The sequence below is a fragment of the Chrysochloris asiatica genome, unplaced genomic scaffold, assembly GCF_000296735.1.
Source record: "Chrysochloris asiatica unplaced genomic scaffold, ChrAsi1.0 scaffold00009, whole genome shotgun sequence".
NCBI lineage: Eukaryota > Metazoa > Chordata > Mammalia > Afrosoricida > Chrysochloridae > Chrysochloris > Chrysochloris asiatica.
The window spans coordinates 24,467,677-24,494,406 of NW_006408527.1; the positions used below are offsets into that span (position 1 = coordinate 24,467,677).

The window sequence follows — 26,730 nt, forward strand, 5'->3', positions numbered from 1 at the left end:
CCCTAGGGAGAAGAATCATTTGGGATCTACAAACCTGTGTGTGGTCATAATGAAAGTGAGTGTGCAGATAAAAAATCAAGAACACTCATTAAAGCACTCAAATTCTACAAAATTTCCGAGTATTTACTTATGGTTACTTAAAAGTTAAAAAGCTTTCTATGTAGCATCGTTACTACTGAGGAGTTTATCTCAATCTGTAGAATCTTGAATGCATTAATTCAACACGCCTCCAATGTCTACTGTGCTTCATTTCCTTAAAAAAATGCTTTTAATTTAAATGAGATGATTATACTGCTCTACCAGGTAAAACATTCTGTAAACCAGGTATTTAGAAATGGGGTAGGCAATTCACAGGAGGTGGTCTTGCTGTAGACTTAAAACCAACACCATCAAACCATGCTTAAAAGGCCAGTTACACCCATGCTTCCAAAATGAAAGGTCAAGACTGGTGCTTGAAAGGCACATTCTGCCTTGGCCATGCTCACTTATGACACAATGAAGCACTGACAACAGTGCACAGTGACCCTGAGTGCTTCCGATTTCTGACTGTTCTCCTCAGAGTTTTTAACTTCAGAGAATACTATATGTGAAGAATGTAATCAGTGTCACTAAATTGTTCATGAAGAAATTGTTGAATTTGTGTATGCTTTGCTAGGTATAGTCTCAACAACAACAAAATAGTAAAAGAAATCCTAAAAAATAACATCATAAGGAAAACATTGGTGACCATTTGTAGCATTGTGTGGAGGTATGGCTGAACTCCTAAAATAGAATTGCCTGGTGGAACATAGGAACTCTCACAACTATCTGAAAATAAGAGAGGAATTTTAAAGTTCCCTTTATGAAAAATTACAAGAGATTCATATATACTCATTTTGCTAAGTGAGCAGTTTCAAGATTCTTTCTCTCGCCCATCAAAGCTGGCATGCTACCCTACAGAAAAAGATCACTCTGTAGAATTCTACCTGTCATGATAGAAGAACCACACGAAAGTTCTACCTACTATCTATAAATACAGCTCATTTCTAGGACTTGTCTATCCAAGAAATTCTTTTACCTTCCCCATCTATCTTTAGACCTACAGGGTATTGGCCACCCTCCTTGCTGAATCACACTCTACCTGAAGGTTAAACACATACACAACTGAGGGCAAGGGTTACAGCCATTTGATCCCTGGGGTCTCTGGACTGGAAGGAAGAAATGCAGTAAAAGAGAAAGTCTAGAGAGAAAGAAAAGGAGTGGTTGGTGGGGAGGGGAATGGAGACAATAAAGAAAATGATGCAGATGGCTAGGACACGTACAAAGGGGCTGAGGGACAGCCTCCACGCCACTGGCTACCTGTGCTTAGCCTAGTGTACTTTAGTACAAAGTGCTGAAGGGAATTCATTTTTAAGTACCAGACATTTGAGATAGACACAAGTGCTGAAATAGGTAATATAGTACATATCAGTGCACTTGAGTGTGGATGGTGTTCTTGGGTTAGAGATTTAATGTTTTTAACCTAAATAATTTTTTTAATGCCCAATTCCCATACAGCCATTCTACAGTGGATTTGTTGTTGTTGTTAAGTACTGTGGAGTCGGTTCTGACTCATAGTAACTCTGCACAGGGTTTCCAAAGCTGCAAATCTTTACGGGAGCAGAAAGCCTCATCTTTCTCCTGTGGAAAGCTGGTGGTTTTCAACTACCGACCTTGAGGTTAGCAGGCCAATTCGTAACCACTACGCTACCAGAGCTCCTTATAGTGGATTTAGAACCCTCAAAGACTTTGATGAGCTACTTCCCAAGTTAAACACGAATAAGTCAGTCAAGTCATTCTTTACTTATCCTGGAAAATAAAAAGACCTATTTTACCTCAAGTTCAGGGGGCAAAGTCCTTCTAAAGTGTATTAAGGGGTGTCACACATGAGTCATGCTTTCTGGTGCCATCCATGACTTTGGATGGTAGTGGATACAGCATGCTGATTTGGGCCTAGGAGGCTCAGACTCAGGGAGACCCACCTTCTCAAAGAGCATGAAGAACTCATATTGTCCAAGTTTTCCATGAGCAGTTTGTATGTCCCTCAGGACAAGTACAGTATGGCTAAGAAAGGACTCTTAATTATTCTATGGAGTCCTGGTGGCACAACAGTGAAGCGCTCTGCTCAGCTGCTAACTGAAAGGCTGACAGTTTGAAGCTGCCCAGCTGCTCCTCAGGACAAAGGCCTAGTGATCTGCTTCCATAAAGATAACGGTTTAGAGAACCCTACCCAGCTGCCCCTCGGAAACCCTATACAGGGTCACTATGGGTTAGAACAACAACAACTCTAAATGGAGTCTAATGGCGTCCTGTTGTGGCACTGTGGGTTAATGCGCCAGACTGCAAAGCTGTTTGAACTGCAAGATTGGCAGTTCAAGCTCACCAGCTGCTTCTTGGAAACCCTATACAGGTCACTATGGGTCTGAATTGACTCAACAGCACTTAACAACAGCGCAGTTCTACTCTGCCATATGGGGTTACTGAGTCAGAGGTCATTGACACCCAACGACTGCAAATAGGTGTATGTAAAAGCTTCTAAGTAGCAACCTAACAAAACTGCTTCCACTGATTACCCAGTAAAGACCAGTGCTGGCATTTAGGAGTCTGGAGAGAATGAGCAGTCACTGGTGGGGTAGACCACACAGCTACTTCATGTCTGACTGTCTCCTCCTACGCAACGTCGGTTATAACCCCATTTTATAAATCAGCTTCTTGTTGTTAAGTGCCATCAAGTTGGCTCTGACTCACTATGACCCTGGATAGGGCTTTTAAGGGCAGCTGATGGGTTTGAACTGCTGACCTTATAGTTTGCAGTTCAGTGCTGATGGAGGCCCTAAGTCGGCTCTACAATCAATGATAAATTCCCTGTTCCTCTTCAGACAGACTCATGAACAGCTTTATGCTCAGTTTCCTACAGCGACCTCGTCAAATTCAAAAAATAAAGAGTTTACTTATGTTTGTGCCAACTTATGATACACTGCTCTCTGCAGTAAAAAGGTTACTAAGACCAATTGGAAAATAGTACAGGTGTGGGCATAATGATCATTGTTGTTGTTAAGTACTGTCAAGTCAGTTCTGACTTATAGTACCCTGTATAGGGTTTCTGAGGAGCAGCTGGTGGGTTTGAATCAGTGCCCTTGTGGTTCATAGTCTAGTGCTAACTACCACACCAGGAGTTCATAATGATATACAAAAATATTGATATAGTACTTTACAGTTTTCAAAGAGCTACTATATCCATTTCATTTTTTTTTTTTGTTTTTATGATAGCATTACCAGATACTGGCTATCTAACTCGGGCAAGTCATAGATGTCTCTAGGTCTAAGTATCTTCTGCAAACTGGGAATTATAATGCCTACTATACTGGGTTTGAGGGCTACATACAGGTAAACTCTGGACTGCGAACCATAAGGTCCATGGTTCAAGCCTTCCAGCCACTCCACAGGAAGAAAATGAGGCTGTCTGCTATCACAAGATTTAAAAAGCCTCGGAAACCCTATACAGGGTCCCTATGAGTTAGAACCGACTCAATGGCACGTAACAGCACACAGGGCTTGGATAGTATTAAATAATCCATGGAATAAACTGGCATTGAGTTGACTCCATCTCCCAGGGACCCTCTAGAACAGGGCAGAATTGCTCATAGCGTTTCTAAAACTATAAATCTTTATTGACACAAACTGCATCATCTCCCTGTGGAGTGGCTGGTGAATTTGAACCACCACGTGCTGGTTAGCAGCACAACACTTAACTCACTGTATCACCAGAGCACCTGAATTCATGAAAAGCACTTAACATTTGTCTAGCTTATAACAAAAGCTCAATAACTGTTAGCAATTTAAGGGAGCGCTGATAGCACCGGAGGATAAACACTAGACTGCTAACCACAAGGTCAGCAGTTCAAACTCACCAGGCACTCCTTGGGAGAAAGATGAGGCTGTATATTCCCATAATGATTGACAGTCTCAGAAACCCTACATAGAGTCACTGACTCACAATAAACGTGACGGCAGTGGGTTTAAGAGGTTTTTGGTTATTAAAGCCCTCGCAACCTACTTCAGAAAAGCCAGCCATTGAAAACACCATGGGGGTAAACACTGTTCTACTCTGACACATATGAGGTTGCCAGGAGTCAGAGTCAACTCACTGCAACTTTATTATCATCTTCTATTTTCCAAACTCTGTAGTCAGGGTATAGGGAAAAGTGGAAGTATTTTCTATGGACTTTAATGTATACCTATACCCTCACCTAAGGAGCTCTGGGGCAGCCTGGTGTGGCGCTGTGGGTTAATACACTACACTGCAAAACTGTTTGAACTGCAAGATCAGCAGTTCAAGCTCACCAGCTGCTCCTCGGAAACACTATACAGGGTTGCTAGGGGTCGGAACCGACTTGACAGCACTTAACAACAAGGAGCTCTGGTAGGGTAGTGGTTATGAATCGGGCCGCGAACTGCAATGTCAGCAATTTGAAACTACCAGCTGCTCCGTGGGAGAAATATGAGGCTTTCTCCTCCCGTAAAGATTTACAGCCTTGAAAACCCTGTACAGGGTTACTATGAGTTGGAACTGACTCCACGGCACATTAACCATCACCCCCCACCCCCCAATACTTTACCAAGGAGTCGTGGTGTAGAGATGTGGGTTAATGAACTGGATCACAAAGTTGGCTTGAACTGCAAGGTCGGCGGTTCATGGTCACCAAGTCACTCCTTGGAAGCCCTACAAGGTCGTTACGAGTCGCAACCAACTCGACGCCACTTAATAGCATACTTAACCAAACAGGGACTGTCACTCCTGACAATATATCCAAAGTACGTAAGGTAAAGTCTCACTATTCTCACTTCTAAGGTGTTTTCTGGCAATACTAGGGGGCTTCAAAAAGTTCACAAAAAAATTCCATTAGCTTTTAATGCCATTTTCCCAAAAACTTTTTGCAAGCATTTCCAGGGCACCCAGAAAGACTTACTTCTCACATTCCCAATCAGACCTTGAGCAGACCAAGGAACATGCACATTTTCTTCCCTCTCTGACCTTTCACACTGAGACCTTTGACAATGGCCAACTTAGACAAGGTTTTCTTATTAGGTATGGCTGGCTGTTTTCAAGCACTCTCCACATTTCTACCAGAAAATGAATAGATTAGTAAGACCAGAGAACTCCTCAGGTATGCGAACAAACAAGCCTGGTGAGAAGCTATGAGCATCACCACTACCAAATAAGCTGGCTTCCCAAGGAGGATATATTTGCAATGGAAAGTGTGAGTGCTCCACCATGCTGTAACAAAGCTTCAGGAAGTTAGAGAATCTAAATTGCAGATATGTACTCACTGACTAATGCAAATTTAATATTTGGGGAAAAGTACATAAAGCCCTAAGAATCAAAACATCAGGATTGTGAGGACTTGGGTGGAGGGAGGAGTTGACAACAGGGGGCACAGGTTAATTATTTTGGGGAGTGGGACAATGGAATTATAGGAGTGCGGGTAGTATTGTAGGATAAGCATTGGACTGTTACCACAAGGTTGGTGGTTTGAGCCCACCAGATACCCCTTGGGAGAAAGATGAGGCTTTCTCCTCCTGTAAAGATTTACAGCCTCAGAAGCCCTATACAGGGTTGCTATGAGTCAGAACCGAGTTGAGGGCACTTAACAATAGTAACAACAATAGCATTATATCATATTGGATTATACACTACTGTAACTAACCCATGCAGAAGCAAGTGAGGCTAGAATATAAGTTCTCAGCACCATCCGCCAGATCCGAAGCTTGTCCAGGTCTGCCTGAAGAACTCAGAGAAGGAGCAGTTTCACACCTGACAGACCACTAGGTTAAACCTGCTGATTCCAGTGTTCTCTGTTTTCTCCTAATTCACAAAGACAAAAGAAAGCTCCTTGCTCATTTCTAGTCAAATAAAAGCCAGTTTTCTAATTTGCTTGTACACCTATGTTGGGGGGTGTTGTTGTTAAGTGCCATCAAGTCGGTTCCAACTCAGTGACCCTGTATATGGTTTCTAAGGAGCAGCAGTGGATTTGAACCATAGACCTTGCGGTTAGCAGTCCAATGCTGATCTCATAGTGATACACCAGGACTCCATGAAGGGTAGAGTTATTTTATTCTAGTATCTTTTGGATGAATAGAAGAGCTGACAACAGATGGTTTGATTTGCCTTCAGATTGAAACATTTCTCCCCTCTTGGTTGGTAAACACTTAAAAGTTTTTTTCCTTCAGAAGTAGGTGTGGAAGGAAATGTGGAAGCAAAGTTGTCTTAGTTACCTAGTTCTGCTGTAACAGAAATGCCACAAGTGAATGACTTTAACAAACAGAAATTTATTCTCTCATAGTTTGTTGCTGTTGTTGTCAGGAGCCATTAAGTCGATTGCTCATAGTGACCCTATGTACAACAGAATGAAATACTGCTAGTCCTGAGTCATCCTCACAACTGTTGCTCTATTTGAGTTCACTGCTGCTGCCACTCTGTCAATCCTAGAAGTCCAAATTCAGAGTACCAGCCTTGGGAGAAGGCTTCACTCTTTGTCGGCTCTGGCGAAAGGTCCTTGTTTGCTTTCAGCATCTATAGGCCAAGTATCCTTTGGAGATCTTGTGTCCTGGAATCAATCTTCCCCTGGATCTAGGAGTTTCACAGTGCAGGACCTCAAGACCCAAAGGACACACTCTGTTATTAGTTCTTCCTTCTTGGTGGTAACAGGTCCTTCTTCTCTGCTCACTTTTCTCTTGTAAAATAAAAGGTATGGCACTATAGGGAGGTTGGCAGTTCAAACCCACCAGTTACTCCTTGGAGTCCCTATCTAGACAGGATCACTATGAGTCAGAAGTGACTCAGAGGCACTTCACAACAACAACAACATGCCACACCCCTGAGAAATGACAGCTGATCAGAGTTGTGATGGCATTAAGGGTGAGGGACCATCACATAACTGTCAAACCACCAAGAATCATGGTGCAGCCAAACGGACACAATTCACTCTATGACAAAACGTAAGATAAGTGGCTAGCTATTCCTCTGGGATGCCACATGAACAAGAAACTCTGGGATTGGACTCGATTCCTAAGGCCACTTCGAAGGCAAATGGCAGGGAAATGTGGGCAGATACTATGCAGCCAGTCTCTGTTTCTGTGTGTGTGTGTGTCTCTCTCCTCCTCCTAAAAAAGGGCTGAGTTAGCTCTGGTAGCGTAGTGGTTGGGCTGCGAGCCACAAGGTCAGCAGTTCGAAACTACCAGCGATTCCGCAGGAGAAAGATGAAGTGGTCTGCTCCCGTAAAGATTTACAGCCTCGGAAACCCTGTGTAGGGTTGCTATGAGTCGGAACCGACTCCACAGCACATAACAACAACAACAAGTTTCCTAAATGGAGTCTTGTGGCACAAATGGTTAAGTTGTCTGCTGCTAACAAATGGTTAAACTGTACGTTGGCGGTTAGATCCCCCTCAGCAGCTATGCAGGAAGAAAGCCCCAATGATCTGCTTTCATAAAGTAAGAAGCTTTACAGGGCAGTTCTACTCTGTCTATTCTGTCTGGTTACTAGGAGTAGAAAGCGACTAACTGTAATCTAAAAATATGTCTACTGAAAAACACAGATGAAAATTGGGACAAACTCACTTGAGACCTAGGCTATAGATCTGTATTGGTTGGGAAAGGTGAGATAAAGCTAATACTTGGGGAAAGGGGTCAATTCTAGAATGTTAAAAATGGATAAATAAAACACTGTTCAGAAAGGAAGCCTGTGTAATACACCAGAGAAAACAAGAGTGTAAAACCTCCTCCCCTCGCCCACACTGCAGGAAAACTATACTTAAAACTGGCTTCCACATGGTTGCATTCCTTTGGCACAAACTCCCTGAGTCTCTGAGACCTATTTTCCACAGAAATGCTAGTTATATGTTTCAGTTTAGATTAATTTAGATTTTCTTGTAAAGAACAAAAACAAAAAACGATTCCTATGTTCATCAGCATCATTCGTTGAGGAGAAGTTCATATGTATTTGTTCTCAGAATTCTCTTAAGACATCTGGTCTCATGAGAAGATGCAATTGTTGTTATTGGTGTTAGGTGTCATTGAGTCAGTACTGACTCATAGTGACCTTATGCACAACAGAACGAAACACTGCCCAATCCTGGGCCAACTGCACAATTGTTGCCATGTTTGAGCTCATTGATGCTGCCACTTTGCCAATCCATTTCTCTGGGGGTCTTCCTCTTTTTCTCTGACCCTCCACCTTACCAAACATGATATCCTTTTCCAGTGACTGGTCCCTCCTGACAATGTGCCCAAAGTATGTGAGGCAAAGTTTGGCCATCCTAGCCTCCAAGGAGCACTCTGGCGGCACTTCTTCCAACACAAATCTGTTGGTTCCTTTGGCAGCCCATGGCACTTACAATATTCTCCTCCAATACCATAACTCAAATTCATCAGTTCTTCTACTGTCTTCCTTATTCACTGTCCAGCTTTTGCATGCATATGAAGTTATTGAAAATAGATCCTCCAAAGTCATCAGTTGTCCAACAACGAATTGGGAAACATTTTCTCACTGCTCTTGTGTTTGTGAGATTCTCAAGGCATAGGTGTGAAAAAAAAAATAACTGGAGGGGAAAAAATATAATCTTGACTCTCTTTTATAGGGCAGGGAAGTCTTGAACCCACTCTTAATTAAAAAAGAAAAAACACATTTTAAGACATCTTAAGACCATCTAAAGACAGATTTGGTCTAAAAATTAGAAGGTGCACTGAACGTAAGACAAATTCTCAGAAAATTTTTCTAATGCTTTCATAATTAGCAGTTCATCTATCACCTGGTTACAATCCTAGTGCATTTTATTCCTGCCAATGTTCACAAACATAATAAAAAGAAGCTCATGCCGAACATGGCCAACATTAAGTAGAGCACAGGTTACAATCAGGATTAACGATTTTAACTCCTGAGCACAATCCAGATGCTACTGCTGAAACAGATCCTCCCAGGAAGTAAACTACATGCAGAGAGGGTACTCAAGAATGCTTTGGGAACTCTTTAAAGATCCAGAAGTGCTAGCTGGTAAATCCACTCCACTGAACGATACCCCAGTGGCCTGAAAGAATTATTGTAGCTTTCTAAAGTGACTCATTCATTCCCAGAGGGTCGTCTGGGCCCAGGGAAATCTGTCTCCCTGATTATTACTGAATCAGTAATTGGACAGTAGTGATGGACTTCTGGTAACCTAGAGATTTGATTTAGCTTCATTAGCAAAGGCTGTAGTTTTTGAAGTCAAAGGTTACACTATGTGTGTGTGTGTGTGTGTGTGTGTGTGTGTGTGTGTGCTAGTGCTAAAGGGTGGGGAAGGAGGCTGGGCAGAAGGATTGCTTCTTGGAACCTGAGTTACCAGTCCTAGTTCTGCCATCCAGTAGTTGTAAAATCTTGAGTAAGTCACATGTCTTCTTTTGCCTCAGTTTTGGAGAAAACCACAAAACCAAACCCATTGTGGTGAAGTTGTCACGGCAGCTCACATGCGTTATATAGAGTGGAACTCATCCACAGGGTTTTCTTGACCATAATCTTAACAGAAGCAGCTTGCCAGATCTTTCTTTCATAGTTTGAACCTCCAAACTTTAGGTCAGTAGTTAAGCGTAAACTGCTTGTACCATACCTTATATAAATAGAAGGTGGTTTATATATATGTTTCAAATCTGACAAATCTGGTGTGTAGGTGGTGCTGTGTGGTAGGCAGTGGGATAACCACACAGTTGGTGGTTCACAATCACCAGCTGCTCTGAGGCAGAAAGATGAGGCTGTCTACTACCATAAAGGTTTATGGTCTCAGAAACCCTATATAGGGTCACCATGAGTTGGAATCAACTTGGTAGCAATGCTCATTTTTGTGAGGAAAAATCTTTTCATGCATGTGCACAGTTTTGACCAGCTTCAGAGTATCAATTTCATCTTTCTTGTGCCAAGACTGTGCAGCTCCTTTATACACTTCCTTGATTCCCTTTTCCCATATCTTCTTCAAGTTTTGAAATTTTGTAGTTTTTGAGAGTGCTTTGTTTTTTGGGGAAGAAGTGGAGGGGTCTTATGAATTTGTGCTGTTGCAAATGTTGAGAATTTGTGAGCTGTCCTGTTCTCTTTCTTCTGCCATTATTTGAATGGAAACAAGAAGCTATTTGCTACACCTTGTAGAAGTGTAGAAAAAACAGCTCACATCAGAACTTCCTCTGACCTTTCCCCTTAAATCGTAGGCAAATGACATCTGTGTTCTCTCCTGTAATACGTGGTAGAGAGCATACTTGCCCTGGGAGTGCTAGCAAGGGGTCATTGACAAAATACAACTTTCCAGGAGCAGATATGTCACATTGCATTTGGGGATGGTAGAGGCATAAGTGATGTGCCCTAGATACGTACTGTTGTATCTAATGGGTAATTTGCTGTGATGCTAACAAGGAAAAGATAAAATTTTAAACGCAAGCAGTTCTTCTCTTCTCTGCACGCATGGGATCACCATGAGTTAGAATTCACTTGATGGCAGCTAATGATAATAATAAAGCATAACAGAATAGAAAATACTGTGAACATGGTGTGTAGATGCCACAGATTCGCTATTGAAACTTTGGCTCAGGTGTGTATGTGTGTGTTTGAGTGTGTGAGTGATGTCAGGTGGTGGTGGTGGTGGTGTGCCATGGAGTTGGTTCTGACTCATAATGACCCTGCATAGGGTTTCCAAGGCTGTAAATCTTTACAGGAGCGGAAAGCCTCATCTTTCTGCCGCAGAACCGCTGGCAGTTTTGAACTGCTGACCATGAGGTTAGCAGCCCAACTCGTAACCACTACACTACCAGAGCTCCTTGATGTCTGGTACAAGTCCCAGTTTAAACTGTATTTCTTACTGAAGACCATGGCCAAAGAACATGAAAGCCACTACCCTCCCAGGAATGGACAAGCTTCACTGCTGGCTTTCAACAAGTTGCTCCGTTTTCTGACAAAGTAAATTTAGACACGAAAAAGAATGCTACCAAATGTGAATAGTCACTCACGACTTTCCAAGTATATAAAGCTACACTTCCCAAAAGGTCCCTGAAAAGCACTTCCATTGAATCAATGCAAGCCCAAAGCAAACTTCCAAGTGAGTCTTTAGTCTTCTCCCCTTGGGCGACCTTACACTTCTTGAAGGTGCTCTGGGTTTGTACTTTCCCTTTCCTTTTTCAAAGCTTATTCTCAGGAAAGACTTATAAATACAGTACACAGGATAAGGGTACTTTAATATGTCCTATTCCCAGAGGTCTTTAAATTTTATCCAAATGGTTAGCCATGTGCCAGATAAAAGAATCCCATGTAGGATTTTGCAATAGCGCGAAAAGAGAGGAAATATGGTCTCACTCAAAGACTCTTGAAGTCCTACCTAGAACTACTAACTGCTCACTTTACTATGTTTTCCATTTTTACATGCAAATAATATGCATTATTGCTTTCCTTGTCAATCTCTGAAATACATCCTTGTTTTCTTCAGTTGTCTTTGAACCTTTCTTACCATAAAGTTCTTGAGAGGAAATATTTTGTCTGATCTAACTTTGTATTTGGGACCCTGGTAGCATAGTGGGTTATGCATTGGGCTGCTAACCGCAAGGTCAGCAGTTCAAGTCCACTAAGCACTCCAAGGTAGAATGATGAGGCTTTCTGTTCCCATAAAGATTTAGAGTCTCAGAAACCCTATACAGGGTAGCTATGAGTCAGAACTGACTCCACAGCACAACAACTCTGTATTCATCTTATGCTCAGCTTATGGCCTGATAAATTTTAGGCCCTCAGTTTGTTATTGTTATTGTTTATAAGTGCTGCTGAGTCGGTTCTGATTCATAGCAACTCTGTGTAGAGTTTCCAAGGAGTGGCTGGTGCGTTTGCACTACCAACCTTGTGGTTCAAACCTACTTTCTGGTCCAGTGCGTTATCCCACAGCACCACACCAGGACTCCAAGTCCTCAATTAATACTAGTTAAATATTGTCAATTATTATACAATTATACTACTCTATAACCCATGTGTAAGGAGCTCTGGTAGCGTAGTGGTTACGAGTCAGGCTGCTAACCTCAAGGTCAGCTAGTTTGAAACGACCAGAGGGTCCATGGGAGAAAAATGAGGCTTTCTGCTCCCATAAAGATTTACAGCTTCAGAAACCTTATACAGCATCCCTGTGAGTCAGAAACAACTCCATGGCACACCACCACCTCCATAACCCATGTGTACTCCTGGTGTGGTACTGTAAGATAAGCAAACCACAAAGCCGGGCGATTTAAACTCACCAGCCACTCCTTGAGATCCCTATACAGGGTCACTACGAATCCACTTTAGGGCACTTAACAACAACATAACCCATGTCATGATGTTGTTTCCCAATGTCAAACAAGTATGAGAGCCCAACAGCAAGCTTCCCCCTTCCTGTCCCCAAATTTAAGGTAGCATTCTGTGAAGATTTCACATACTTGTCATAAGACAGCAATAGCACAATTTTTAATCCTTATCAATTTATTTGGCATCTAGTATTCTGGTGTGGTTGAAATTCACCAGCCACTTCTCAGGTTGCATTGATTCGGAACTGACTCAACAGCACTTAACAACCACAATCCTGGTGTAGCGCTATAGGATAATGCATTGGACTGTAATATCATTTTGAACCACAAGGTCAATGGTTCAAACTCACCAGCCCCTCATAGGAAACCCTACACAGGGTCACTATAAGTCGGAACAAACTTGACCGGCATTTTAACAATAACAAATATGTTAGATCCCCAGTACTAGGTGCTTCACCTATATATCGTTATTTATTTCTTGCAAAAACTGTCCCAATACTGTTATTACTCTTGCGTCCACCCAATAAACACTATACACAAAGTTTCACATATGAGAGAGCCAAGGCTTCGAGAGACTGACAGCCTTACTATAACACATAATTATTAAGTGGCAGAGACAAAATTCAAATGGATTCATGTTACTGCAAAGATTGCTTCCCTCACTTTTCAGTTGAATCTAAAATTGTAATCTTCATTTTTAAATCCCCAATTCCTTCCCTGGTTATCACCAAGGGCTTAAATATGAAGTATTTGATTTCGTTGTGCCCAACTCGACATATTCTGCTTATCCTAATAGCTCCAACCCTAGTCATGTTCAAATGTAGCAAGAAAGGACATTAGAATCAAGTCAGTGGTCCGAACAGCATCCACACATTCTAGTAACTTATTTGGATCAGTTCCGGTACCTTTTTTGTTTCCATGTACAAACCACAGTACTAAATAGAGACGGTTGTGGAAGGCATGATTTCTCATGTGCGTAGGGCTTCCACACTGCCTCATCCATCTACAATTTTTAAAAAAATTTTAAATAACCCTTTAAAAATTAAAACTAAGATTCTAACTTTCTTTTCTTCGGGAGGTTTTAAAATCTCCTCCAACTGTTGGAGGTGATCAGAAGTCTCAGATACTTAGCAGCCACATACTCCCCCAAAGATAGAAAAAGGAAGAAATTGATTTTTATAGTAAATATGCATAGAAATCAAATCTAGGATTCACTTTTGTTTATTAGAAGAGAGAACGAATCCATTGACTACCAAATGTGGTTTGGTAGCCATTTTCAGATTCTAAAAATATCTAAATAACTTTCCCATGTTAATTTAGTCTTAAGTTTCAGAATAATTACATAGCTAGATACCCTTATACAAACAAGCACCATAGTTACAGTATGTCAGTCCATTAAAACCAACGACAGACATAAATTATAAGCAGTAAACCCAATGCGAGTTGACTAGCACTCACCATTGGCCCATTCCCCATCGAATGACAGTAAACATCCCATTGGAATCTGCTCCGAAAACAAAGGCTTTACCAACCTAATGTCAAGGTAAACAGGTAGTAAATGCCTATTTAGTACTGCTAACCGTGGTGTCAGTTCCATTCTTTAATGGCTAAACACAGCTCAGTGCTGGTATAATTTCCTTTGAAAGAAATCTTCAAAATGGCATCTAATGTAGTTCTTTATTTGATCTTTCCAAATATAGTTTAGGAGGTACAATTTCACACTGACTTAAAGTGTCTAACCATAAAACCACCTGCGTTAAAGAGAATAAAGGCTAATTCTATTATTTAGGAGAAACCAGTCCTCTGTATTTAAGTTAAATGTCATATGCACAAGTTAATAGCCTCATAAAATCAAGTACAATGCTTCTGAGGTGACTGTCAGAAAATATTACTACTATGCCAACCATACATAAAACAAAAGTAAACAAAATGTATTTTCAGCACTAAGAACACATTAATTAAGAACACAGGTCTTTCTTGAAAGGGGTATTATAAGCTGTAATCATTGATGACTTACCTTAAGTTCTCTGAAGAAAATACTACTCCTGGCCCATTCAACAATGGAGAAGAGGGTCTGATCGGCCATTTTGCACATAAGTCCAAATGTGCTTAGCTTTTCATGCTTGCTTCGGTTAGCTTGCTCTTGCTGCAAATAGGTCATGATTTTGGCCTGGACTTGAGACTCATCTGGCTCACACTTCAAGAGTTCCAGTATCAGATGTGGGATGCTTGCCGGAGAGCTGGTCTGGTAACTGTCCATATACGAATAGCCCATTATGGACTCTGGTGAGCTGGTATAGGGGTCTGGGTACTCAGACTTGATGGCCCGGCTAGGAAAGTGGCCATATGTTTGGTAACCTTGCAGACTGCCATGAGGTGGCATTGTCATGCTAATGGGGGATGTTACAAAGGGACTTCTGTCATAGTCTGTAGGAGGCAAGGCAGCATGGTTCAGAGGTAGGCCTTTGGAGGCAGAGTGGATATTCTGAATTGCAGAGGAGATGGTCAGATCTGAGGGCATTGCTTGGATCACCTGAGACATGGCTTCTAGCTTAAGTCCATTGGCTCGGATGAGGGCTTTTTTCTGTTGCTTCAGGGCCCTGTCTCTCTTGTACATTGGCCCAAACTTATTTCTTCCTCCTCGCATTCTGTCGGCTCTTACCGCTGTTGGGAGAAAAACAAGGAAATAAGGGTATAAATAGGATTCAAATAATTAGCATTCTCCAGATCAAAGCACTTAAGAAATGTTGAACACTGACAAGAAGTGGTTTGTGTGTGGTTGTTTTAATTACAATAGTTCACAAAGATTTACAAAACGAAAGGCATGTCCTTTTTATTTATGAATTCTTTCCTGTAAGCCTGTTTTGTCATCAAAAAAATATTTTGGATACGTAAGAACATATTAACCTCTAGGTTACAGAGATTTTTACTACACAGAGAGAATACTTTGTCTTGTTATGAGTTATCAGTTTTTCAACTAATATAGCATATTAGTTTCTATTATGCCAATTATCTTCTGACTTTATAGAAACCCGAACTGTTGAGAAGAACATTTAAATAAGAATAAATTTTTAGATTAAATTATGAATCTTTTCCATCAGACAATCTTCCTCTCTTAAAGCCATTCGGTCTACTTTGTTGCAAAAGGGTAGGTACGGTACCTGCTCTTCCTGAAAAATCCTTTTCACCTGGAATGTGCATCAAGTAACTTCCAGTTATTGCTTTTAATTTACATGCAACTGGACATAATGAAAGTAAATTCATTTCAGAATCTTTCAAGAGATTCTGAACACACAGTACATGGTGTATGGAGCCGGGAACCATACCTCATAAGTTAGTTTATAGTTCTCTCCAAGCCTTTAGTGGTCAGTGGCAAGTAGACAAAGATCAGGAACCTCTGACAGCTTGTGACATGTTGAGATTTTTGGAGGTTAAGTTTTTGAGCTTTTTATCATATGCAATCAAAACCTTTGATTTTTCACCACGCTTTATCTGTTAGTCTCATACTATAGTGCACATCCACCCACCCACCACAACAATTCCCTGTTTAGAAAATTAAAAAGTTGTTGATGATAAAGAAATTAATAAGCACCAATTACTTCCCTTCTTCATCTCTTCTCAAAGCAATACTGACTTAACAGGCCTCATAGTAACCAAAGTGACTACTTCTACTGAGAAGAATCGGTTAGCAAGTCAGCAGATTTCTTTGAATTTTTGTGAGCATTTATATCAAGTCTGAGTTCCATATAACAGAAAAACTCCAAACAAAAATAACCTATGTCTGATTGATGAAAAATAAAAAAAATTAAAAAGCACTCATGGATCTGGTACCATCCGTGATGTGTAATCTTTGTTATTACTTTATTTGCAGTATAATCTGTGAAGTTAGTAGGTCAAAGGCTGAAAAACAGTAACACACTATAATAGTCCAAGAACTACAGATTATTTACAACAGTCACATATTAACTTTATAGCTTGTCAGTCTGTACATGGGAAATACAGGTTCTGCTCTTTCAACAAAAAGTTTAACATGGCTTTTGAAGAACCGCTCACTAGTTCTGGTCAGACTATTACTACTGATTTAATAGTTCATTATTTCTCATGTTTCCTGCTTCACAGATTGAGTTTGCAGATTCAGTTATTATCTTAAAATCTTAAAAAAAAAAAAGAAGGATGTTCTTCCCGACACTATCAAAACTGATATTCCACGTAAGACACTCCTTTTCACAATTAAAGGCGTTAAATCTTGTTCAAGAATCATAAAACTAAATAAATATTAATGATTTTCAAAATCATGACACCTATTTAAAAAAAGATTGAATTTAAACTGTACTAGGGCTATCCTGATTTGAAAACCTAAAAGAAATGTTAAGGTCTATATTTTTGCAAACTAATTTTATTGCTCTCAGTTGACTCCGGTTAGCCTTGTTTTCAGTCAACCTGACCTTTTTAGTGTCAAATGCATCTGCTAAACTCAACAAAAGGGATGGGGAGAAGGTAACTCAGATACTAAAAAAAAAAAAAAAAAAAAATTATTTGGTTAGTTTTACCAGAGTTTGAATGAGACTCAATGTACAGACCAAACAAAATGAGGATGCATCTTACATTAGTATTAAAAATCTGGGAAAATAACGTTACCCTATTATAAGCATAATGTTCTAAAGTCCACATCCTTGCAGAATTTTAACAAGCAGTAGTCTTTAAAAGAATCTTACCTTCTAGCTTCATTCCAACACTTAGGCATTTCTGAAATCGACAATAAGGGCAACGTTTTCTCTGTGTTTTGTCAATCTGGCAGTTCTGGTTCTCTATACATGTGTACCTTTTATTATTTTGGACTGTTCGCTTAAAAAATCCCTATAAGACAGAAAGAATTGTGAAATGTATTATAATTCTAACACCCGTGTCTTCCAGTGTTTCATTTTAAGGAAATCAGGAGCAAATCCTTTCATAGCAGCATCTAAGTGCCTGTATAGTTCTGTGATTTGTTTTACATTCAGCAAGATCAACCCTCCCAAACAGTGCCAGGCCATAACAGATTTTTGTGGCACCAGAGTAATATTCCTGAAAAACTGCAACAAACTTGGGGAGATTTGGCTACATACCATTTCATCTCAACAATCAGAGAAAAATATATACTGACCAGTGATTAAAAAAAATTTTTTTTACTATTAACCTTCACATTCCAATTAGAGATACTTGGGGAGATTTGCATTGTTTTTAAGTAGTCTGACATAATTTCAGTGACAAGCCATTGCAAAATGCCAGTGGAAAAACTGAATTGCAAAACACCTCAGATCTTTTACAAATGCCAACACTGGATAGTGAAAAGCAAAAGGATTTAAAGAGTAAAATGGGAAAACACTCTAATTCCATTGGAATGCATTCAAATATGGAAACTCTGTAGAAAGAGAAAAAAGGTGAAACTAATTGAAAAGGAAACCATGTATTTCAGAGAACTGAATTCAGCACATATAGTGTTTATTCTCCTTATACTTCACTCAAAATGATTAATCAAAAATAGAATTTTTAGTTTTACAGTATGATAGCTTTACCAGAATGGTGTTCTTTATGTTTATCCTACCAGCCATAAAGAGAAACAATTCTATTTTGTTATAAAGAATGAAGGGATTTTCTTGCAAGTGGTCATTGTACTGAGTTTTCTACTTAAAAATATTGCAAAATAGCCAGTATTGACTTCATTGGGACTATAAAAGCCTGAGATACATTCATAAAGTATAATTGATATTACTAAAGATACTGTGCATTTAACATACTAGGAACCCTTCCATTATCATATAGTTGCATTTTATGAAAATCACTATTAAGATCTGGTTTCTTGTTCTTTATGATCTAAATTTCAAAAAGTCTTAAAATTATTTTTGGAATAAATTGTGCAGTTGAAATTTAGACTTTTATGCCTATGGATAAAAAATGTCTAGATTTGTAGCACAGAATACTGTGAAGTTAAAATGTGTTTGGGAAATACTTTGTCATGTTCCCTTTCAAGAACAACGATGTTTTAAATATATATAAGTCAAACAAAATCAATATTTAGGACTGTTAGAAATGGAAGTCTTTCTACAGCTACATCCCTTTACTACAGAGAGATATTTTAAAGCCACGAGATGGGCAAAGTTTTCTATACAGCATAAATTTTCTTTGCCTTTTGAACTAAATCAGACACATTTCTAAGAATCATCTCCCTAAGATTAACTCTCTCTTATCTCATTTTTTAATTGAGTGTGAAACAAGACAAACTAAATTTAGCTTGAGAAAGGCAACTCAATGGTTTATTTTGGCTTTGAACATTGTATTTTTCACGAAGCAACATGTGAGCAAACCTTGCAACTTTCACAGGTGAGAAGCCCATAATGGTACCCAGACACTTTATCTCCACACACTGGACAGAGTTCTTCAAGATCTTCATCATAGGAGTAATTCACCATTTTAAACTGAGACACTGAAACAAGAAGAGAAATGTGTACACATATCCAATTAATTTACCACATAGATTTTAATCCTACAATGGCATTTTGATGAATGGTGGGTAAATATTACCAGGTAAAATATAAAATAAGTTTTTACCCGGTGGTACTGAAGAGAACTATTTTTACAGAGTGAAAGTAAAGCATCTTTTGACATCAGTGAGCATGCACTTCATTTTTAGTTTAAAAATAATTCCAACTTCTTTTCTTAAAAAGTTTTTAAATGACCACTGTTGAACACAAGTTTCAAAACTCTGCAAAGCAATAAATCAGAATGAAAATATGAATTGCATAAAGTAACAACTTAAAGTTTCTTTTAAACCGTTGCAAAGTTCCAAAATGTCACCTTTGGCTAAGAAAGAAAACAAACAAACAAACCCATTACTCACCCCCACCACTCCCATGCCTTTAAACTTGAAACAAGTGTATTGAAAGTACAATTTCTTTGTAAGGTTAGCAACAATGATTACAAACACTGTTTGGGGAAAGAAACTGCCACCCCTGAAACCTGCTTTTCAGAAGCAGCCCCACTTTAACAACAGCCTGCGGCTCCCAACGTTCAGATCTGTTAGATTAATCAGTTCTGTATTGACAGCCCTCCTGGATACTTTGGTCTTCTCACATTTGAAAATCTGTGAAATAAGAAGAAAAAAAAAAAAGAAAGAAAGAAAAGGGAGGGCGCCCGGGCGAAATGAAACAGAAGAAGAAAAGATACACACGAAGGTTTGGTTTCATCGCAAAGTATTGAAGTTCTATAATGAACTTCACATGTTTCTGATCATCACTGCAAAATATAAACACCTCGAGATCGCCCTGTTAAAAGTTAAACAGAAATCAGGCCGCTGCGACGCACGGCTCACAGCAGGGATCGGGTAACCTACATCCTTGGGACGCTGCCTGGTGAAGACGTCTTGGCAACTAAAAGCACATGAAAGTCAGTGGTCAAGAGACCTCTGGCCAAGAATTACCTGATTCGGTCCCTTCCTGAGAGTCTGTGTCCACACGGGGCCAAGTCTCCGACCGCCAGGGGTGGGTGGATGGGTGCGGCGGAGCCGGATGGCTAGGGACTGGTCCTCTCAACACGGCCCAAGCCCGCACCTCTCCGGGACACCCTTTCGTAAAGCCCCAGGGCTCACCCGGCTCCCTCCTCTTGCTTAACCTTCGACTGCACAACGACGCACAAACACTGCGCGGAGTTTGTTTTAAGTTAATCAGTGGCATTTGAAGGGGGCGGGGCTCGGGGGATGGGGAATCGACGGCCCGGCCGAAGTTTCCTCTGATTTGTTTACCAAAAAGGAAAGAGAGAAAGAGCCCCCACCCCATCACTAATGTACCCGGTCACTTTATCACCATAGTGACCTCCTTGCCAATGTACTTTATAAATAAAGTTCTCTCCCCTCCCCCGCCGCGGATTCTTAGAGCCTCAGGAAAGGCCGTCGGGGGGTCACTTGCAGTACTTGACAACTAAAGGCAGAGCGCAGACTGACCAAGTTGAGACACAGAGCCCTGGACTGGAGCTTAAACGGGAGTGAGTGAGAGTTTGGGGGAATCCTGCAGAGACAAGCGCCTGGACTCCGAAAAATGGAAATAAAGGGATGCTAAGGGCAAGTCCTCCCAGCCGGCGATGACGTCTTGGGTCCTAGTCCTAAGAGGCCCAAGCTTGTGAAGCTTTGAGGAAGACCGAGGATACGGGAAGTTTGTAGCCCTACTTCTTCTAAAGCTTATCTAGAGACATGTTTTAGAAGTGGGGAAAAAGTAGACTTTACCATGGGTGTTCTTTTCTACTTCTTTCCTCCATCAAACTGGACTCTAGCTTCGCACCGAAAGAGCCTGGAGAGGCTAAGGGGGCTTAATGAACACCTCGGTGATCCCGCATCAAAAAAACAAAAAACAAAAACATCCGGGTTAGGGATGGGGACTCTCTTGGAAAATTCAAACACAGGCCGAGTGGGGAAACATAGGCTGCCGTTCGAGACAGAAAATCATTCAGAGTTTCCCTGCTGCCCTGGTGTAACTGAGCTAGGCGTTTGGGGATGCAAGTCCGTCGGGGCAAAGAAGTACTCAGTCTTCGTTTAGAGAAAAGGAGAGGGGGCGGCGGGGCTTTGCAGCGCGAGAGCTTAAGAGCGGCTCGAGAAGTTTCCCCTAAGTTGGACGTGCTGCTCAGTTTCGGGGCCAAGTAGCGAGTCCTCTTTCTAGTACTCCTCCACAGGAAGGACCACAAACGCGTCCCCAGTTTGCGATTAGGACGTGAGATTTGGAAATGGGGTCCCAGTCTCCAGGGCCTCCTTCCTACCCTCAGGCTGAAAGGCTAGCAGAAAGGCGTGCCCAGACGCTCCCAGCGCTGCTGTCGAACCCAGGACTTCTCAGCCTTGGGTACATGGGAAAACTAACGTTCTGCTCTCGGAGGAAGGTCGGGCGGGTTAAGAGCGCCCTTCAAGAACTTTACAAAGGAAATGTTACGATTGTATCCCCATAAACTTTTATTTCCGTCTCCCCTACTTCTTACTTCAGTGTCTCCCAGAGCTGCTTTTTCGGAGTCCACAGTGAGAAGTAGAAAGTTTCCTTTCCGACCTAGGAATCGCGCCGGCCGCACCAGATTGCGCAAAGAATTAGGTCCCCTTCCGAGCTCGAGACAGACAGACCCCGGCCCGGCTTCTTCGCCCCCCTTCCCCTGCACTCCCACTTCTCAGAATCCAAGGTTTCCAGCGGGGACGTATCTTTGGGCCAACCGGCTTCCCCCTGCAGTCGGTTCGGAGACCCACAACTTAAAGTCTCAGGGGGCTCAGCCCAGGAGATTCCACAGCCTTTTCCGGAAACTTTGAGACCCTCATATCACACAGGAGTAACAGATCCTACCAACACCGCGCACCTCCGCCCACCACCTGCTTTCCTCAGCAACAGGGCGACGCCAAGGTCCCAAACCCGTACGCCGCCAACGCGCCGCCTACCCCGCACTGTCGAGTGCACCAGCCCTGAACTCTGCTCTCAACACCTCCCCGGCCCTTTCAAGTTTGCGCAAGGGGATGGCAGGAAGCGTTCGGGGATCACAGGCCCGCCTTCCCGCACATCCTGCGAGCTGGAAGCGGCGAGGATGGAAGAGCACCGGTGACTTTTCCAGGCATTGTTCCCTCTCCGCCTAGGGCAACTGCGATAAACTTCTGAAGGGTTTAATACAAGCCAGACAAGAGTTCCTATTTTGGAATTCGTAGAAAATATAGCCAGCGGGATTTATTTGTTTTCTTGTTAGCAATCAAGAGCTGCAAAACAAATGGGATTTCCATATTCCCAGCTCTTGGATTGAAAAAGGGGCATTAGGCTGATGGCTGTGCCCCACCTCCAAGTCACAGGGCAATGCCAGAGAAGGGAGAAGGGTTGGGGGACTTTGGATTCTTTAAATTCTGCCTGCAATTTTGAAGTTACCCAAATTGGAGCTGGTGTCCGCTTGGATTTTTGGGAGTGGCCACACCATTCTACCATAACTAATACAAGCCTTTTGGGTGGGAGGTCGCCTTCTCATCTTTCTGTAGTTGCATATGTGCCCTCCACACAAAGAAATTGATTAAAGTTCTCACAGATTTCTGAGATCCAGAAACTGTTCGGGTTTCCAGTGAGACATACCATTTCTTAGAATGATCCGATTATTTCAAAGTGCCTTTAGCCAGAAGCGGCCTGGTTGCCAGAGTTCGACGCTTCTCTTTACTTAATTAGAAGCGGCCAATTATGGACTGCTTGGAAAACCTCCGCCCGGCATTGTTCAAGAACCATAAACTTTTATGCCTGCTTCTGGGGAGGGGGTCTGACGCCTGCGCGCCGCCTCGTAGCCCGCAGACTCCGAGCGCTCAGCGCCGGCGACAGGAAGGAGGCTGAAGTCCGTAGGGCAAGCGCAGAGGAGGGGAAGCCGCGGGAAGCCGGAGCGCCGCGCAGAGACTCCTTACCTTGCATGTTTTCCGGCATCTGCCCCTGTTCCCCATGCGATCGAGCCAGTCCAAGGGCTTCCGTCTCCACTTTGGGCAGCATGACAAGGCGACCGCGGGCGGGGATGTGGGGTCCGTGTCTGTCCGGAAGCCCAGCACCTGAACACGAGCAGCAGAGATTCAACTCCCGCGGAAAGAAGGAAAAGGGTGCCCGCTCACCACCCGTTCGCCGGCTCGCTCCTCCGCCTTCTCTCGGGCTGCGGGTCGGGACCACTAGCCCCGTAGGGTCTCGCAGCTCCGGAGCCACCCCCAAGCTGCGAGTAGATCAGGGCTCAGCGAACAGGCGGAGAAGGGCCTCTGAGAGCCCTGGCTCGGCTCGGCAAGAGCTGAGGCAGTGGTGGCTGCGGTGGCGGTGGCTGTGGCTAGGGCGCAGTTGCCTGGGGCGCGGACCCGTGCGCTGCCGAGATCCCAGCGGGCAGCAGAAGCTGCGGCGGGGCTGCAGCTACCGCCGCGGCTCGTTCCGCTGCCGCTGCTCCCGGACAGCTTGTGTGACTCCTTCCCTCCCTTCACTCGCCCTCTGGCTCAGGATCGACAGTGGTCTCTCTCTCTCTTTCTCTCTCCTCACTTCTGTCTCCCCTCCTCTCTCTTCTCCTCCCCTCTCCGCCCCTCCCTCTCCCTCACTACCAGGAGTGTGGAGTTGTGAAGTTCCAACCTTCTTCTGCCTCGGTTACTCCTCTGGCGCGTCCGAGAACTACCCCTTCTATCCCCGAGGATGATAGTGCTGGGAAGGTTAGGAGGAAGAGGAGGAGGAAAAGAGAGGTAAGGCAGGCCGGGGTGGGGGAAGGGGGGATAAAGGGGTGAGGCTGAGATGAGGGGTGAAGACAGTGAACCGGGTTAAGGATTCCGGACTCGGGTCGGGCACCATCCGTCAGCCAATGAGAATGAGGCGCATGCTCCGGTCCCCTCTCTGGACCCAACCTCTTTGCGCCGCCTTAACCCTCTCCCACCCCACCCAGGACTGGGACGGGGGGCGGGAGGGTAAATGCTGACTGTTACAGCTAGTGAGAAGCGACGTCTGTCTGATCGCGGCGGAGGCTAAACCAGGGCAATGATTTCAGAGAGCTGAGGGGAAGCGAGGAGAAGTGATGAAGGGTGGGGTGTTCGTGTCCAGATACGTGTGTCGGTGAGGGTTGGAGGGGGAAATAAACACCCATTTAAACAACAGAATGAAGAAAAGGGAAGTTAAATTCAGTGGACCGCTAAATGTAGATCCGATTCTCTGTCAAAGATCCCCAGGCTTCACTAATTTACTAAGAGAAGCCCAGCCGGTGGGACCGGAGACCCTAGAAGAGCAGAGTGCCCCAGTTGTTCCGGGGAACGACCCTGTCTAGAGGCCCAGAGTCTAAAGTTCACTCATTTGCCTAAGGCAACTACCTCTGTTTCCCTACTCCCTCTGTTGTCTCTCACTTTTAAACTGGAGCCCAAGATGATCGTGGTGACAGATACCCTAAGTTTAGTGAATGGTGTTTCTATACAGAATACAAAAATGGTCTGGGTTTTTCTTGTTCATTTTGGTGTCTCTTTGGTGGGCCCAGAGGCACAGCATTAATTAAAAAAAAAAAAAAAAAGTTTTCAGGAGCCATCTGCTGTGCAAACTCTTCGGCCACCAGCCGAAGTTTTTCAGATCTCATCCTAACAAGTTGAAAACATTCTTTCCAGCCTCCTGAATGCATGCAAAATGTCTCATATTCAGGGTTGGCTGTGCAACTGGGTAATTGTCAGAGATTTGAATCTCAAAAGATCTGAACTGCAACTGGATAATTGTCAGAGATTTGAATCTCAAAAGATCTGAATTGATTCTATTTAAATGACAGAGATTACACATTCAAAGTGTCTTGTCCAGTATTTGATGAATTGAAAAAAGCATTCCAATCATTGCTATGTATAATCTATACTTTTATATTAAATAGGTTGTCCATCATCTACCCCAACCTCATAATTCAGACACTGTCTCTGATGTGTCATTTTGCTCTCAGGATTCCATGAGGTACATTCAAATTTAGGAGGATCTGTCATTTAGTTTGTAAGAGGGGCTGTTGCCAAAACTAGTGACTCTTAGGCACTGTAGGATAAGCTCTGGACAGCTAAACACAAGATAAGTGGTTAATAGAATGACAATAAGATATTCAGATTTTTATGATACTATCAAGCACGACTGTCAGTACATTTTCAATATTGCTAATTGTTTAAACATCACTGTTTATTTAAACATATACATATTTTTATATGGTTCTGATAGGGAGACAGTCTTTCAGCTAAAACCTGTGCTTGTCATATTTGACTTTCAAAAGTGAACTTTGAAATTGGTTTATTACAAAAACTTAACTTAAACAATGTCTGTAGGATAGCATTTCAGGCACTTAAGCAGTGCCTTCCTAAACACCAGGTTGGCAGCAGTGGGAACTTGAAATTCCAACTCTTAAGAGGGAGTTTCCCTAGTCTCAGTGTGGGAGGGGAGGTCCTCAGTTGGTGGAACGGGAGGCAGAGGCTAGGAGAGTTGAAAAAATCTTATGCTTGTAGTGTGGCAGGCAGAGGCTAGGGCCTGGCAGAATCTTATGCTTGTAGTGTGGCAGGAAACCCTGCATTGATGTGATGCTGAGCCTGACTTAGGCATACTTGATCATCATGCTCATCACCTTGTCCCCTGTATTAGATGGGACATACCTGAACCATTTTAGCATCTCCAGCAGTTGAGACCAATCCTCCCTTCCAACCATACTCTCTCCCCCAAATACACTACTGATGATGGCGAAAGACCGGTTGGCGTTCATCTTTCCACAGGTAAATTTACAAGGAAAAATCCTCTCACAAAATGGGTGCAAAGGGGATAGGAACTGGGAAGGAGGTTTTTCAATATACAAAATAAGTATCACAGAGGAAATGTCTTCGCCCTGCTTGAAGGTCTAGTCCAGGCTGATTTCTTTGCTTAGTTAGCAGTGAACCGACAGGCCACCAAAAGGGCACACAGCGTCTCAAGGAGAGAGAAAATCGCCTTTGTTGAGAGCCAAGGACACTCTAAGCCTGTAAGTCCAGCCCTGGACGTTGCAGGCTTCCAGCTCCCTGGCGGGAAAAGCTCCCTAGGACCAGACATTGAGAGGGATATGGAAGCACAGACTTGCGATGGGATAGGAGAAATTTGCCATGGATTTGGTTCTTATCAGAGACACGAGGGTACTCACTCTTCTCCAGGTCACTCCGAAAGTTTAGGGGTGTGGTGCAGAGGAAGACAAGCCTACGACTTCAAGCTCATTCCCGTGCTCCAAATATGCACCCTTCCTCCTCCCTCTACGTTCCAAACACCCATTCGAGTTCCTTGACCCTTCAATTCCGCCAGGCAATGTTCTCTAATAGAGTCGGGGACTCACTGACTTGGTGACTTAGGGTCGGGCTGTGGGTCCTCCTGATTGCCTACTCGGAAGGAGGGGAGTGGGAGACCCAGCGCCAGGTGCTTCTGGTCCGTCTTCTGGGGTTGGTTCTGGATTGCGGGGCTCGTAGTTGAGAAGGGGCAGCCAAGTGGACACAGGAAGGGGTGGCAGTTTGGATAGTAAATAAGGTAAAACAGTGCCTGTGCGCCCTAAATAGCATTGATGCGAATGGAGATTAGGGCTGATGGACTGACAGACCCGCAGGAGCGGCTGGACGCCCTCCACCACCACCCCTGATGCGGGAAGACGCTTCGTTCTCCGCGGGATCGTCTTACCAACCGTTACTCTGCCTCTTGCTAGAAGCACACCCGGGGTTGAACTTAACTGCAGAGGGAAATGTAACTGGTGGTTGAGTTCCGAGACAGGAACTCAAGAAGCCAGGAAGGAGACCGCCTCAGCTTTAGCGACCGTGCGCGTTCTCAAAATTGCCCCTAAATTACCTCTGCCAACTTCTGGCAAACTTCGCTCCCCTTTCCTCACTTCTCCTAGGCC

The 26,730-nt window shown here is 43.0% G+C and overlaps 1 protein-coding gene across 4 annotated transcripts in view; it reads right to left on the minus strand.

Moving 5' to 3' along the window:
* The window catches only part of NR5A2 (nuclear receptor subfamily 5, group A, member 2), a 181,149-nt gene that overhangs the window by 145,903 nt on the left and 8,516 nt on the right, over window positions 1-26,730 (minus strand). Inside the window, exons 2-5 of one of the 4 annotated variants that reach the window (XM_006834166.1) lie at window positions 22,775-22,912; window positions 18,696-18,814; window positions 17,067-17,208; window positions 14,369-15,015 (exon numbers count right to left, since the gene is read on the minus strand). In XM_006834166.1, the coding sequence (XP_006834229.1) occupies window positions 14,369-15,015; window positions 17,067-17,208; window positions 18,696-18,814; window positions 22,775-22,912 (1,046 nt within the window). Of the gene's footprint in view, window positions 1-14,368; window positions 15,016-17,066; window positions 17,209-18,695; window positions 18,815-19,640; window positions 19,772-20,351; window positions 20,391-22,774; window positions 22,913-26,730 lie in introns of those variants that run through there. The other 3 variants (XM_006834167.1, XM_006834169.1, XM_006834168.1) reach the window with 3 other exon arrangements.